The sequence below is a fragment of the Sorex araneus genome, chromosome X (assembly GCF_027595985.1).
Source record: "Sorex araneus isolate mSorAra2 chromosome X, mSorAra2.pri, whole genome shotgun sequence".
Taxonomy (NCBI): Eukaryota; Metazoa; Chordata; class Mammalia; order Eulipotyphla; family Soricidae; genus Sorex; species Sorex araneus.
The window spans coordinates 145621456-145636050 of record NC_073313.1 but is presented as its reverse complement, the minus strand read 5'-3'; the positions used below and the strand labels follow the sequence as shown (position 1 = coordinate 145636050).

The following is a 14595-nucleotide window of genomic DNA, read 5'->3' as shown; positions in this document are numbered from 1 at the left end:
TGTGTTTCTGAGATTCAAATTCAGGTCCTAGTGCATGAATCCCTGGTCAATAAGCTGTCTTCCTAGTCCAAAGGGATGTTAACCATTTTATTCATTTGTTAAGAATTATTGGGGCTGGAGCAATAGCACAGCGGGTAGGGCATCTGCCTTGCATGTGGCCAACCCGGGTTTGATTCCCAGCATCCCATATGGTCCCCCGAGCACTGCCAGGACTAATTCCTGAGTGCATGAGCCAGGAGTAACTCCTGTGCATCACTGAGTGTGACCCAAAAAGAAAAAAAAATTAGACACTTCAAAATATATTTTATCAAGTATATGATATCCAAAACTTTTCCCCAAAACGAGATTTATCTCTTCATTTTCTTATGGCTGGAGAGAGAGCACAGTGGTAGGGCATTTGCCTTGCATGCAGCCGACCTAGGTTTGATTCCTCCGCCCCTTTTGGAGAGCCCAGCAAGCTACCGAGAGTATCTCGCCCGCACAGCAGAGCCTGGGAAGCTACCCATGCTGTATTCAATATGCCAAAAATAGTAACAACAAGTCTCAAAATGGAGACGTTACTGGTGCCCGCTCGAGCAAATTGATGAGAAATGGGATGACAGTGAGAGTGACAGTGATCTTTAGAAATTTAAAATATTTAAATTTTGACAAAGATCATCTTCTTTAAAAAATGCACTCTTAGAAACTTCACATTCTTTTTCAAAATTTTTAATTATTACACCATTATTTGGATATTCTGTTCTGAATATCACTGGTCAGAGACTTTCTTTACTCCAGTACCGTGCTGTTTTGATTACTTTCTAGTATAGATTCAAGTAGGTAGTGAGATATATCCCACATTTTTATTTGGCTGTATGGTTCGACTATGCAGTATCCTTTATGAATCTAATCAAACTTTATGATAGATTTTTAACTGCTCGAAGAATGATGTCTGAATTTAAACAGGGATTATACTGAATCTCTATAGTAGTTTAGGTGAGAGTTATTATGGCAATATTGATTATCCAGTACACAGTATATAATAAGTTTTACTCATTTTCTAAGGTCTTCTTTGTTTTTTTCTTAAATGTTTTAAAGTTTATGGTGTAGGTTTCTTACCGGTTTTGTTAAGTTGATTCCTAAGTACTTGATGTTTTGGATACAATTTTAAATGGCATAGTCACTTTGATCTCTTTTCTCTGATTCACTATTTGTATATAGGCATTCAACCAGGTTTTGTGTATTGACTTTGTAGCCAGCCACATTGTTGTATTGGTTTATTGTTTCTAGTATCTTTTGTGTGGACTCATTGGGGTCTTCAATGTACATCATCATGCTATCTGTAAACAGATAATTTGACTTTCGTTATACCAATTTTTATTCCTTTAATTTTCTTCTTTTTTGCCTCATTGCTGTTACAAAGATTTCTAATACAATGTTGAATAAGAGGGACAGTGTCCTTGTCTTTTGCCTGATCTTATCGGGAATGTTTTGTTGTTGTTGTTTTATATATTTATATATACATACATATATACATATATATTATTTATGTACTTATTTTTCACCATGAAATACACAATACTGAGCTGTTCATGGTCGGGTTTAAGTCATACAATGTTCAAAACCCATCCCTCCACAAAGCATACATTTCCCACAACCAGTACCCCCAGTTTCCATTCTGCTACCTCCCTCAGCCTGTCTGAATGGCAGGTACTTTCCATCTCTCTCTCTTTCTCTCTCTCTCACTCTTTCCTTTTGGGCATTATAATTAGCAATACAGATACTGAGAGGTTATTATGTTTGTTCATTTACCTACTTTCACTATGCAGTTCTTATCCAATGTTGTCATTTCCAACTATCTTTGTCATAGTGGTCACTTCTCTATCCCAACTGCCTTCTTCCCCAGCACTTGAGGTAGTCTTCCAATCGTGTACCAGTTCTCCTGGCCATTGTTTCTACTGTCCATGGATATTAGTCTCATACAACATTTTATATCCCACAAATGAATGCAGTCATTCTATATCTGTCCTTTCCTTCTGACCCATTTCACTCTGCATGATACTCTCCATGTCCATCCATTTATAAGCGAATTCCATAACTTCATTTTCTCTAACAGCTGCATGGTATTCCACTGTGTAGATGTACCATAGTTTCTTTAATTGGTCATCTGTTCTTGGTCACTCGATTGTTCTCAGATTCTGGCTATTGTGAATAGTGCTGCAATAAACTTTGAAGTGCACATGGAGTTTCTACTGTGTGCTTTTGGGTCCCTGGGGTATATTCCCAGCAGTGGTATATTCCCAGCAGTGGTAATTGAGCTTCATATGGAAGCTCAATTTCTAGTTGTTTTTTGAAGAATGCCCATAATAGTTATCAGGAATGTTTTCAGTTTTTCACCATTAAGAATAATATAAGCTATAGGCTTTATATGGATAGCTGACAATAACTTGAGGCAGGTTCCTTCCACCTCTATTTTATTGAGGGTTTTATCACAAATGGATATTGGAGCTTGTATCAGGCTTTCTCTGCATCAATTGGTATAATAATATAACTTTTATCTTTCCTTTTAATAATGTGTTGTATTATGCTATTTGGCACCGATATGTATATGGTCAGCAAATTTTAAACAGAAGAATTGAAAGCATAAAATGGAATAAAGACAGTATTTTCAAAAAATGGTACTGGGAAAAGTGGATAACCACTTGCAAATTATCAAAGCTGAATCCTTACCTTACACCTGACACAAAAGTTGACTCAAAGTGGATCAAGGAGCTTTAGACCAGACCACAATCCAGAAGTTTCACTGGGGAAATATAGGCAGAACTCTCCCAAAGCTAAATCTCAAAGTAGTCTTCAATAATATGATGCCATTGGCAAAGGCTACAGGATCAAAACTAAAGAAATGGAACTACATCAAATGTAAAAGTTTTTGTTTGGCAAAAGAAACACAGGCTAAAACTAAACACAACTAATGGATTGGGAAAAAGTATTCACATTCAACACATCAGATAATGGTTGATATCCAGGATATATAAAATACTCACAAAGATCAACAAAAACTCTAAAAGCCCCATCAAAAAATGGGGAAGGAAGTGAACAGAAACTTCTCTGAGGAAGACAAACTGATGGCCAAAAAGCACATAAAAGTGCTCAACATCTCTTATTATTAGGGAATTCCAAATCAAGACAACAATGAGATATCATCGTATACCAGTGAGAATAGTATGTATTAAAAATCTGGGAACAACTTCTGTTGGTGGGGATGTGGTGAAAAAGGAACACTCATCCACTGCTAGTGGGAATATTTTCAGGTTCAACCCCTATGAAAAATAATATAGAGGGTACTGAGTAAACCCAGAATTTATCTACCATATGGCTCAGCAATTTCATGTTTAAGTATCTTTCCCCAGAACAGAAAAAACATTAATTCAAAAGAATGTATGCACTTCATTATTCATTGCAGCACAAGTCCAACAACATGTAAGTGGATCATGAAGATGTGGTATATATACACAATACAATACTACACAGCTATAAGGAATGATAAAATCACACAATTTGCTGCAACATGGATGGAACTGGATGAAATCATGTTAAGTGAAAAAATGCTCTACATCACTAATCATTGGAAATGCAAATGAACACAACAAGTAGATATCATCTCACACCACAGGGCCTGGCACAGATCAATAAGAATAACAAATAGTGCTGGTGTAGATTCCTCCCATCTTCTTCTGTTTTTCTTAAATTGATTTGGAAATTCAGGGAGTTTCATGGTTCCATACAACTTTTAGTAGAATTTTCTCTGTGTCTTTGAAAAAAAGGGACTGGAATTTTAATGATTATTGTATCAAACACATGTGGTTTTTTTTGTAGAATCATCATTTTAACAATATTGACTCTTCCTTTCCATGACAAGAATTCTAATGTCTTTCCATTTCCTGGTGTGTTCTCCTGTATCTCTTTGCAGTGATTAATAGTTTTCACTGTATAAGTCTTTCATTGGTTATCTTATTGTTGATAACCTTGGGTAGGTTTGTCTGGTGTCTGGTTAAGTAGGTGGATAATCCTACATTCGACTTCAGGACTAAGTGTAGAGACTTGTGCACAGTCTGTATCTGTCTTAGCTAAGGGACATGCCTGGAGGCTAGATCTATAGAATACTCTAGTAGAGCCTGGGTTCATTAGTGTAGTCTGGAAACTAGGCGATAGGCAATGAAAGGCAGTGTGATGGGCCTTTGCTCTTGGACTAGTGGGGACAGTCTTCTGATGACTAGGCCTGTGCCAGTCTAGAGCTTGGATAGAGAATAATTATCTGCTCAGGTTACTTGGCAAGCCTGGCACTACAGTCCAAGTTACGGAAGTTCTATAGTCACTGTATTTTCCTTCTCCCACACGGAGGGTCTTGCTACATGATCTTGGAAGAGTAATGTGTATAATATTAAACTGCGGTTGCCACTCTCCGCAATTCAGTTTTTCTTGTTTTTATTATCCACCGAAATACTGTAAAATCCAATTACAATGCATCTTTCTATCTACATTTGAATTCCATAGCTTTCGTCAAGTGATTTTTCACATATAGATTATTCTACAAATTCATGTTACTGTGAAGAGTAAAAGGCTTTATTCAAACATGATGTCAGCAAGATGACAAGATGTCAAGATGACAATACTTATATTGCAATACAGTATAACCATCATGTCAACCATCTTGTTGACATCACTCCTCTATGTAAGGTGAAGTTGAATTAAAAATCCTTTAACATTTAGAAAGCACACTGGTCACCCTCTTTAATATATTAGAGAACAGAAGTAAAAACACATTTGATCTTCTACATACCTAAGGAATCACAATAGCATGCTTTACATATTTGTCCCTCAAAACACAATTATCCCTTCTATATGACATTTTACATACCTTATTTTACCTGGCACAAGAACCAGGGAATGTCTATACCTAAATTCAGCCTTTAAATATACACCTTGCATCCAATGCATACAATCACTATTAAAAACTAAGGGTAAAACTCATTACTGACCTTCATTTTCATCGATGGAAGACATATAGAAAACTGTCCTTTCTCGTATTAAACGCTTTGAAATTGTGATTGGTTTGTGCCTTCTTGCTGTTACTCGAGGTGGAGGCAGTGGTGGTACAAGATTTTCCTCAGGTGGACCAGAATAAATCTGTAGTGGGAACATTTCCAAAAAGTCATTATAAAATCAGTTTTATATGAAAAATGATATTGACTAGCTGTTGCCTGTCAGCACTACATTTAAAGTCTGTAACGTTAATTTCAGTATTTCTGAAAGAAACAGGTATATTTTATTAGATAACGAAGCTACCAGCAGTGTTTAGATAATTTAAGGGCAAAGGACCTGACACAGCTTAGTGTGAAGGAATGAATGAGACAAAAACTGCAATCTAGAAGTTTATAAATTAAATTTTTATTGATTTATTTTATATTTATTTTTATTTTTTAATTTTTTAAAGTTTATTTAATCACCGTGAGATAGTTACAAGCTTTCATGTTTGGGTTACAATCTCACAATGATCAAACACCAACCTCTTCACCAGTGCATATTCCCCACCACCAATATCTGGGATATACTCCCCCCCTTTTCCACCCTCCCCCTGCCTCCATGGCAGACAATATTCCCCATACTCTCTCTCAACTTTTGGGTATTATGGCTTGCAACACAGACACTGAGAGGTCATCATGTTTGGTCCATTATCTACTTTTGGCATGCATCTCCCATCCCAAATGGTTCCTCCAGCCATCATTTGCTTAGTGATCCCTTCTCTATTCCATCTGCCTTCTCCCCTCCAATCATGAAACAGTATTCCAACTATGGGGCAATCCTCCTGGCCCTTGTATCTACTGTCCTTGGGTGTCAGCCTCATGTGATGTTATTCTGTACTCCACAAATGAGTGCAGTCCTTCTATGTCTGTCCCTCTCTTTCTGACTCATTTAACTTAGCATGATCCTCTCCATGTTTATCCATTCATAAGCAAATTTCATGACTTCATCTCTCCTAACAGCTGCATAGCATTCCATTGTGTAGATGTATCAAAGTTTCTTTAACCAGTCATCTGTTCTAGGGCACTCGGGTTGTTTCCAGATTTTAGCTATTATGAACAGTGCTGCAATGAATATATAGGAACAGATGTAATTTATACTGTGCTCTTTTGAATCCTCAGGATATATTCCCAGAAGTGGTATTGTGGGGTCATATGGAAGCTCAATTTCTAGTTTTTGAAGGACTGTCCATATTGTTTTCCAGAAAGGCTGCACCAGTCGGCATTCCCACCAACAGTGAAGGAACGTCCCTTTTTCCCACATCCACGCCAGCACTGGTTGCTTTTGTTCTTTTGAATGTGTCCCAGTCTCTGTGGTGAGAGATGATATATCATTGTTGTTTTGATTTGCATCTCCCAGGTGACTAGCTATGCGGAGCATTTTTTCATGTGCCTTTTGGCCATTTGTAAACAAATTAAATTTTTAGTATTTTCCATTTACTTCTCAGGAAATATTAGGCAAGTGTCTTCAGGTCTGAGTCATTGATTCATCATCTAATGTGGGGAGAACACCATCTAATTCACAGTGGATGTGAGATGAGTGAAAAGGATAGTCAAGTAACTTTGTATGAGTATAAAAGAAGTGAAAAACACCTACTTGCACTCAATAAGGGTCTCTGGCTCTCGCACCTGGCTGTCTTCCCTGGGGCCCCTCGGAGGGGATGGGGTCCTGCTCCCCTCCCCACCCCGAGCAGAGTTCCCGTGGCTGATGACCTCCAGAGCCTTAGCCACAGCCATGCTCAAGGACCCTCTCTGCACGTTTAGATAAGCTTCGCACATGAAGGTACCAGCAGAGGAACCCAGGTTTGTGGGACCCGGAGCTGAGACCTCCAAGCCTGTTCCGATAGAAACTCGGCCTCTTCTGCCCAGATTTCCCAATTTCCAGTAGCTAGGCGGTCACACCCAGTGACTGCCCCCGGCATCCTGCAATCCCATCAATGGCCAACATCCAGAGACTTAAAAGCAAGCTCCCATAACTGCGCAGCTGCAAAGCATCTTATAGCCTACTTCTCTCTCTGGGAGAACCAGTAGGCTACTGAGTGTTTCCTGCCCACATGGGAGAGCCTCGCAAACTCCCCGTGGAATATTCATATGCCAAAACCAGTAACAATGCTGGGTCTCATTCCCCTGACCATGAAAGAGCTTCCAATGCTGCATCACTGGGAAGGATGAGTAAGGAGAGGCTTCTAAAATCTCAGAGCTAGGACAAATGGAGACGTTACTGAGACCACTCGAGAAATTTGACAATCAACAGGGTGATGATGATGATGATGATAATGCACTCAATAATGCTGAAAGGCTATTAAATAAATTGGATACATTGTTCACATCCAGACAGGAATAATGAGTGACGAGAAAAGAACTGCAGACAACTTATTTTTCACTTCCAAATCATTTTGATCCTAAAGTATTTTATATTGTGTGTGCGTTGGGCCAGTCAAACATATAAACATTGCGCTGGAGCAATAGGGTGGGTAGGGCATTTGCCTTGCACACGGCCAACCCGGGTTTGATTCCCAGCATCCCATATGGTTCCCTGAGCACTGCCAGGAGTAATTTCTGTGTGTATAGCCAGGAGTAACCCCTGTGCATTACTGGGTGTGACCCAAAAAGAAAAAAAAAAAACCTGGATCCATTAAGCCCTTGTGTAAGAAATTACTAATATGTTGTTACAGATTAAGCCTTGTTAATATTTTCTTAACCAAGCTTGGTTAACTTCTACTTTACATCACATACAATGTGGCATGTTACTCCTAGTTTATCAGTGGGGTAGAGTTTGAGTTGTAATGTGGCCACATTTGCAGCCAGAAATTCTAACATTTTTAATGGGGTGATACAGCTGGAGTTAAAATTTTAACTAGATGGAGATTTGGCAGTCTGGAAGGATCTCTGCGGCTTATTGATCTCTTTTGAGATTTATTTATGAGTCTCTGGATCATGGCCAGTTAATGAGCTTATATGGTGCCAGAGTCATTTCATGGGCATGACTACCAGGCTCCCAGAAGAACAGGGTGATGAGAGGAGGTAGTCCATCCCTGACTCCGTGCTAGCCTGGAGATTTCAGTCACAGATCCTGCAAACCTGAGTTTTCCAACAGATTAATTTCTGGATGAGACTCATCTCGAGCTTATGGAATTCTGTCGTGAGCATGGCTGCAATTGGAGTGTTTTAGGCTGCCAGGGCTGTTTGCATGGGAGGTGGGTTCATCCACCCCACTTACGGATGCCCCGGATGAGACTCAGCCTGGCGTGGGTTTTGGAAGCATCTCTGCAGCTTGTTGATCTGTATAAGTTTTTAATATGTTTGTTCTATGCTGAAAAAATTCTAGTCATTCTTATTATTTATAAAGAAATAACACTGAACATGACAATATACATCCATGCAGGTTACAGTTGAATAAAAAGCCAGATAACAAAAGAATTATTATATTTTATGTTTCAAATCACTTTAGTTCATGACTATGCTGCCATTTTTGTTTCTTTCCTGGAAGAATATCAGGCTTTGATATTTTTCCTTATAGGAATTATTGTGATCAAATTCATTATTTCACTGAATGGTGATCCTCTTCCTCACTCACCACCTGTGTGTCCTCCCAACGTCTTGCCAAAATGTCAGTTCTTTCTAGGGAGATTCTCAAGTACATAAGAGGTGTTATATTAAAAATAGTTAATAGTTATATTAAAAATACAACCATCTTCACACACTTTCTTCCCAGCAAACCTTCTTTGATTATTTTTAGTGAAATATTCATAACAAGTAGGATAAAATAATACTTTATTTATTTATATAAGTAATATATTGGGGCAGGCTTGGGTAGTGTTTGGGGAAATTGGAAATAATTGTGGTGGGAATGTGCAATGGTGGTGGGATTGATGTTGGAATACTTTTTGTTGTTTGATTTTTGGGGTCACACCCGGCAATGCACAGGGGTTACTCCTGGCTCATGCACTCAGGAATTACTCCTGGCGGTGCTTGGGGGACCATATGAGATGCTGGGAATTGAACCCGGGTCGGCTGCATGCAAGGCAAACACCCTACCTGCTGTGCTATCGCTCCAGCCCCGGGGTTGGAATATTGAATGTAGTAAATAATTATGAACAACTTTATAAAAATAAAAAACAGGAAAACAAAAAAATAAGAGTTGTTATCAAGGAAAAAATAAAATATAAAATTTTATACAAAAGACCATATTGTATACAAGAGATATTATAACAGATACTTTAATATATAGTTGAAAGAGTAAGAGAGACTAGAGTTAGATCTTCATCACGGAAAAACTAAAAAAATAAAAAAAACACATGTAATAATGGTTTTCATGTTACTGGATATCTAACAATCAAGGGCAGTGACATGTTAGATACAGACATAACAGATGAAGTAACCCATTTGATTTTCCCAGTTTACAGACAGAGTCTGCAGACCATAATATAATTGCTTGGTTAGGGGTGGGGAACAGGAAATTGAGATAAAACCCATCAGTATTTCAAGTTTCAAACATCGATTTATAAGTGGGGTGTGGGTTGCAGGCAAGTGATTATTTTCAGAAGAAAGTACTAAAGATGAGATATCTATACAGTGAGCTCTGGAGATCTGAAAGGGTTCTCTTTTATACTTTACTGATGTGTGAAGCAAGAAATACATGACAGAACTCAAGGAAACAATGAACTAAGATAGCATAGTAACTAGAAGAGGTCCTGTTTTAAACAGGTGCAGTAGAAAATTGATTAATTCAAAGGAACACTGGGGAATGTACATAAAACATGTTTTACTTCATTAGTGAAGAAAATGCAAGGGCATTCTCGTTCTCTTTAACAAAATTTAAAAATACTTGAAAGCATTAAGTTATTTCAAATAACTTTAATGCACCCCACAAAAAGACCCTCAAGAATATAATTTATAGAAAAGTAACAATTGGGGACTGGGAGATAATAAAATGGGTAGAGTGCTTGCCTTGCACACAGCCAAATGGGGTTTGATCCCAGCTACCACACATGGTGATATACCAGGAGTGATCCCAAATCACAGAGCCAGGAGTAAACTCTGAGCACTTCTGTTTGTGATCTGAAAACCAAAACGATAATGTGCAGTGAGGTCAAATTCACAAAGTCTTGCATCCGATTAAAAATACCAGAAATAACTTATAAGTATCCAGCTTGATTTTACTTTCTTTTTGGTTTTTGGGCGATGTGCAGCAAAGCTCTAGAGTTCCTCACGGATCTGCACTTGGGAATTACTCCTGGTGGACCTCCAATAACCATACGGGATGCCAGAGATCAAATCTGGTTCAGCTGGGTGCAAGGCAAGTAGGGCATACCACTGTACTGTTGTGCCTGCCTCTAGTATTTTTTCATACTTTTTGTTAAATTTCTCTGGTAAGGATTACAGTAATATGCCAAAAATAAAAATGGTAAGAGTGACCCTGCAGCCACCCCTTGGGAATCCATGGGAGCTAAGGAGTAGATATCCAAATCAAATGTATCTTAGAAAACTTGAATCCTGCCATTCCTGCCTCCACAAGGGACACATCCCCCAATCTCCAGACATTGCGGACAAGCACTGTTCACCCTTTGACCTGCAGCCAGCGCTAGGTACCTGCATGATATTAGGTTGTCTCTAAATACAATCAGGTGAGCAAAATGCCCATGCAACTCTGCTGCACCCACCCCACACACTCTTAGGGCTGGAGAAAAACTCTAAATTCTTAATTCTGTCTCAGAATACCTCCATAAAAAACCTTGGTAATCTAAATGGGAGGAAGTAGACCTGCACAACCTGTCCCACTGAAATACCAATTCAGGGTCATGGAAAGTAAAAGACCAATAAAACAGATCAGGAAAAACAAAGGACCAGTTCTATTAAATTCTCTATTAAATTCTTGAGCACGTACAAAAATATTTACACTAGGCATGTTCTGACAAAGTAATTAATAACATACCATTTAAAGATAGAAGAAACAATCCCTAAAGGAATTGGAAACTCATAGTATGTTGTGGGTGCATTCTTAAAAGAATGTGACATGAAAATACCAGGTGGCACCGGGTACAAAACTACATACTCCTTTGAATATAATTCAAGTAACTATAAAGGGGAAATGATGGGATATCAGGAGAAAGCATATGTGTTGGTATAACTAACTGACCTAGAAAATTGTCTAAAATATGACTTCAGTGCTGGGGCCAGTCCCTGGGTGTGACTGCCTTGCTACTGGGAGATGGGAAATCTGGGCGGAGGAGGCCCAGTCCTGATCCCAGCAGGCTTGTAGGTCTCAGCCCTGGGTCCCACACACCTGGGTTCCTCCGCCAGTTCCTTCATGCGTGAGGCTCATCTGAATGTGTGGAGAGGGGCCTTAAGTTTGCCTGTGGCTAGGCTCCGGAGGTCTTCAGCCGCTGGAAGCTCTGCTTGCAGCGGGGAGGGAAGCTGGGGCACATTCCCTCTGAGAGGCCCCGGGGAAGACAGCCAGGCATATGGGCAAGAGACTCTGTGTCGTTTTCTTTTACAAAGCATAATCCCATCCACGGCCAGCATCCAGAGACATAAAAGTAAGCTCCCAGAAATGTGCGGCCGCTTTGCAGTCACACGATATCTTATAGTCTACTTCTCCCTCCAGAGAACCTGGAAAACTACCGGTAGTTTCCTGCCCTCATAGGAGAGCCTGGCAAGGTCCCTAGAGTGTATTAATATGCCAAAACCAGTAAGAAGCTGGGTCTCATTCCCCTGACCCTGAAAGAGCCTCCAATGCTGCATCGTTCGGAAGGATGAGTAGAGAGAGGCTTCTAAAATCTCAGGGCTAGGAAGAATGGAGACGTTACTGAGACCGTTCGAGAAATTCAACAATCAATGGGATGATGATGATGATGATGATGATGATGATGATGATGATGACTTCAGTGAAACAAACTTCTGCCAAGTTCACGCTGTTGGATCAGAACATTTTATAATCATCAACTCCTATGCAGTGTTGACTATGTGTCACATTTCTAAGTGTTTTACACATATTAACTCTTTTATTGATTGTTCACAAATTCCTTTTTCTATAGTTCGAAAGGGAATTTGAAGACAACAAACAATAAACATAAAATAAATACTTTTATATTTTCCTTTAAAGAAATTAAAGGAGGAAATGATTATTAGAATCATAAAGAAAATCTGAAAAATCATCACAAAAATTGACAGGGTAGATAAATAGAAGGGGTAAGCAGGAAAAGATGCTTGGTAAATAATATAGGGTCAAGGATCAGGTGCCTTGAACTCATCTGAGATGCAGAGGGAAGGGATCTGTATGTATCTTAACCATTAGAGCCATAACTACAGTAAGTATGGTACAAAATAATTAAAATTAAATTGTGAAGGAGACAGATTATGCGGTAAGAGTGAACTTGAGGTCATTAGTGGAGGTATGCTGAGACTGGTGTTGGAATTCAAATAGGAACAGTCATCATCATCATCATCATCATCATCATCATCATCATCATCATCATCATCATCATCATCATCACCTTCATCCCATTGATAGTCGAATTTTTTGAATGGTCTCAGTAATGTCTCCAATCGTCCAAGCCCTGAGATTCTAGAAGCCTCTTTCTATTTGTCCTTCTAACGATGCTGTACTGGAGGCTCTTACAGGGTCAAGGGAATGAGACCCAGCTTGTTACTGGTTTTGGCTTATTAATACACCTGGGGACCTTGCAAGGCTCTCCCATGTGGACAGGAAACTCCCGGTAGTTTGCCAGGATCTCCCAGAAGGAGAACTAGGCTATAAGATATCACGAGGCCTCGAAGAGGCCACAAGCTTCCGGGAGCTTGCATTTAAGTCTCTGGATGCTGGCCGTTGACAGGATTACACAGCGCTGGGGGAAGTCCCTGGGTGTGACCACCTAGCTACTGGGAAATGGGAAATCTGGACGGAACAGGCCCAGTCCTGATCCGAGCAGCCTTGTAGGTCTCAGCCCCGGGTCCCACACACCTGGGTTCCTCTGCTGGTTCCTTCATGCCTGAGGCTCGTCCGAACGTGTGGAGAGGGGCCTTGAGCATGGCTGTGGTTAGGAGTCCCGGGGAAGATAGTCAGGCGCGTGGGCAAGAGACTCATAGGAACACTATATATGTAAAACTCTTTTGTTAATAACTCTGTAAATCATAGTGCCTGAATAAAAAAACAAAAAATATAAACAGACAGACAAAATATAAACAGACAGTCTTTCCCACCTGAAATATGGGCACTGGAATGTTTCTTCTACAGCTATACACAGTTAAGCAGGAAACCTGAGTCTATGTAGATTCACTAGGGAGAAGAGTAGAGAGGGGATCTAAGGCCAAAATGTTGGCCAAAAATAAAGAGGATGCACTATATACAGTTATCCTGATAACTGTTGTAATGTTCTCAAATCAGATTGTCTGACTACAAAGTTTGCACTTTTTCCTCTATCTATCATAGAAAAAAGCATTTTAACTTTAACACACACTTCTTGGATAAAAGCATGATCACACAAAACTATTATCCCATCCTTCTAAATTCCAGTCTAATTTGGTTTTCTTTGATTGTTTAAAAGCACAAAACATTTTATGGTCTTTGATAATGACTTTAGGAAAAAAATACAGAGGGCAGCTAGTCAGAGGCAAAGCTCAGTGTATTTGTTTTTTTGGGCACATAAGGGGCTCATCTATGAGAACTCAATACAATTTCACTTTTTTGGCCATTGTCCAGTTTTGTCGTTAGCAGTATATTCCTAGAACTGCTTCTTAAAGTTTTTAAGAACAAAAATTGTGTTAACATTTGTTAGGTCTTAAGGTATGGTGAAAGGAGTTACTGCCTTTACCTAGAAAAGGGTTTACTATTTGCCTAAATTTGGTTTCATGAGAAGCCCTTACTATTTTTTACTCTTACAGATCTTTAATTGTGAGAGAGGAAACTTAACCTAAGGCAATAGTTTTTAATTTCCAAAAGCCATGAAATCTAGAATAACTCAAACTCAGAAATTTTGCCATAAATAAGCAACTATCTAGATTTTCCCCAGATGTTATTTCGTGGATGTGTATATCAAAGTGTACAAAAAACATCTTGCCTTTCTATAAAGCAACATTATAAAACTTGTCTCTGATGAATCCCAGATTTCCACTGAGTTTCCATTTACACTTTGGCTAAAGCTGTGATGGGCTTTCTGGAGTCTGATTATATTAGCAAAAGCTATACTCTAAACTTCATTAAAAACCAAAGTGGTAATGGAGTAAAAATATAGTGAATGCTTAGCATTGGGCAGAGACTACTTTAAATGTCAAGTTTTTCATCAATTTTTCTCAGAGCCTGCAGAAATGAAACTTTCATTTCTGTTCCTACGAAGAGTCAAAGGGTTGTAATTATGTCTATTTTGGTCTCTGCAGCACCTTGTTTTTAAAGACCTTCAGGTCAGGTCCAACATTCTAGTATATTATCTATTCTTTTAAAATTTTGTTTTAACATTTAAAATAAATTTTAAAATATGGGCCACATCTGGTGGTGCACAGGGTTTACTCCTGGCTCTGTGCTCACTCCTGGTAGGAT

General features: G+C 39.1%; 1 protein-coding gene across 2 annotated transcripts in view; it reads right to left on the bottom strand.

Annotated features, from left to right (window-relative positions):
• OPHN1 (oligophrenin 1) overlaps window positions 1-14595 on the bottom strand; it is a 530418-nt gene that overhangs the window by 75404 nt on the left and 440419 nt on the right. For both annotated transcript variants that reach the window (XM_055122033.1, XM_055122034.1), the window contains exon 20: window positions 5019-5166. In XM_055122033.1, the coding sequence (XP_054978008.1) occupies window positions 5019-5166 (148 nt within the window). The remainder of the gene's footprint in view (window positions 1-5018; window positions 5167-14595) is intronic.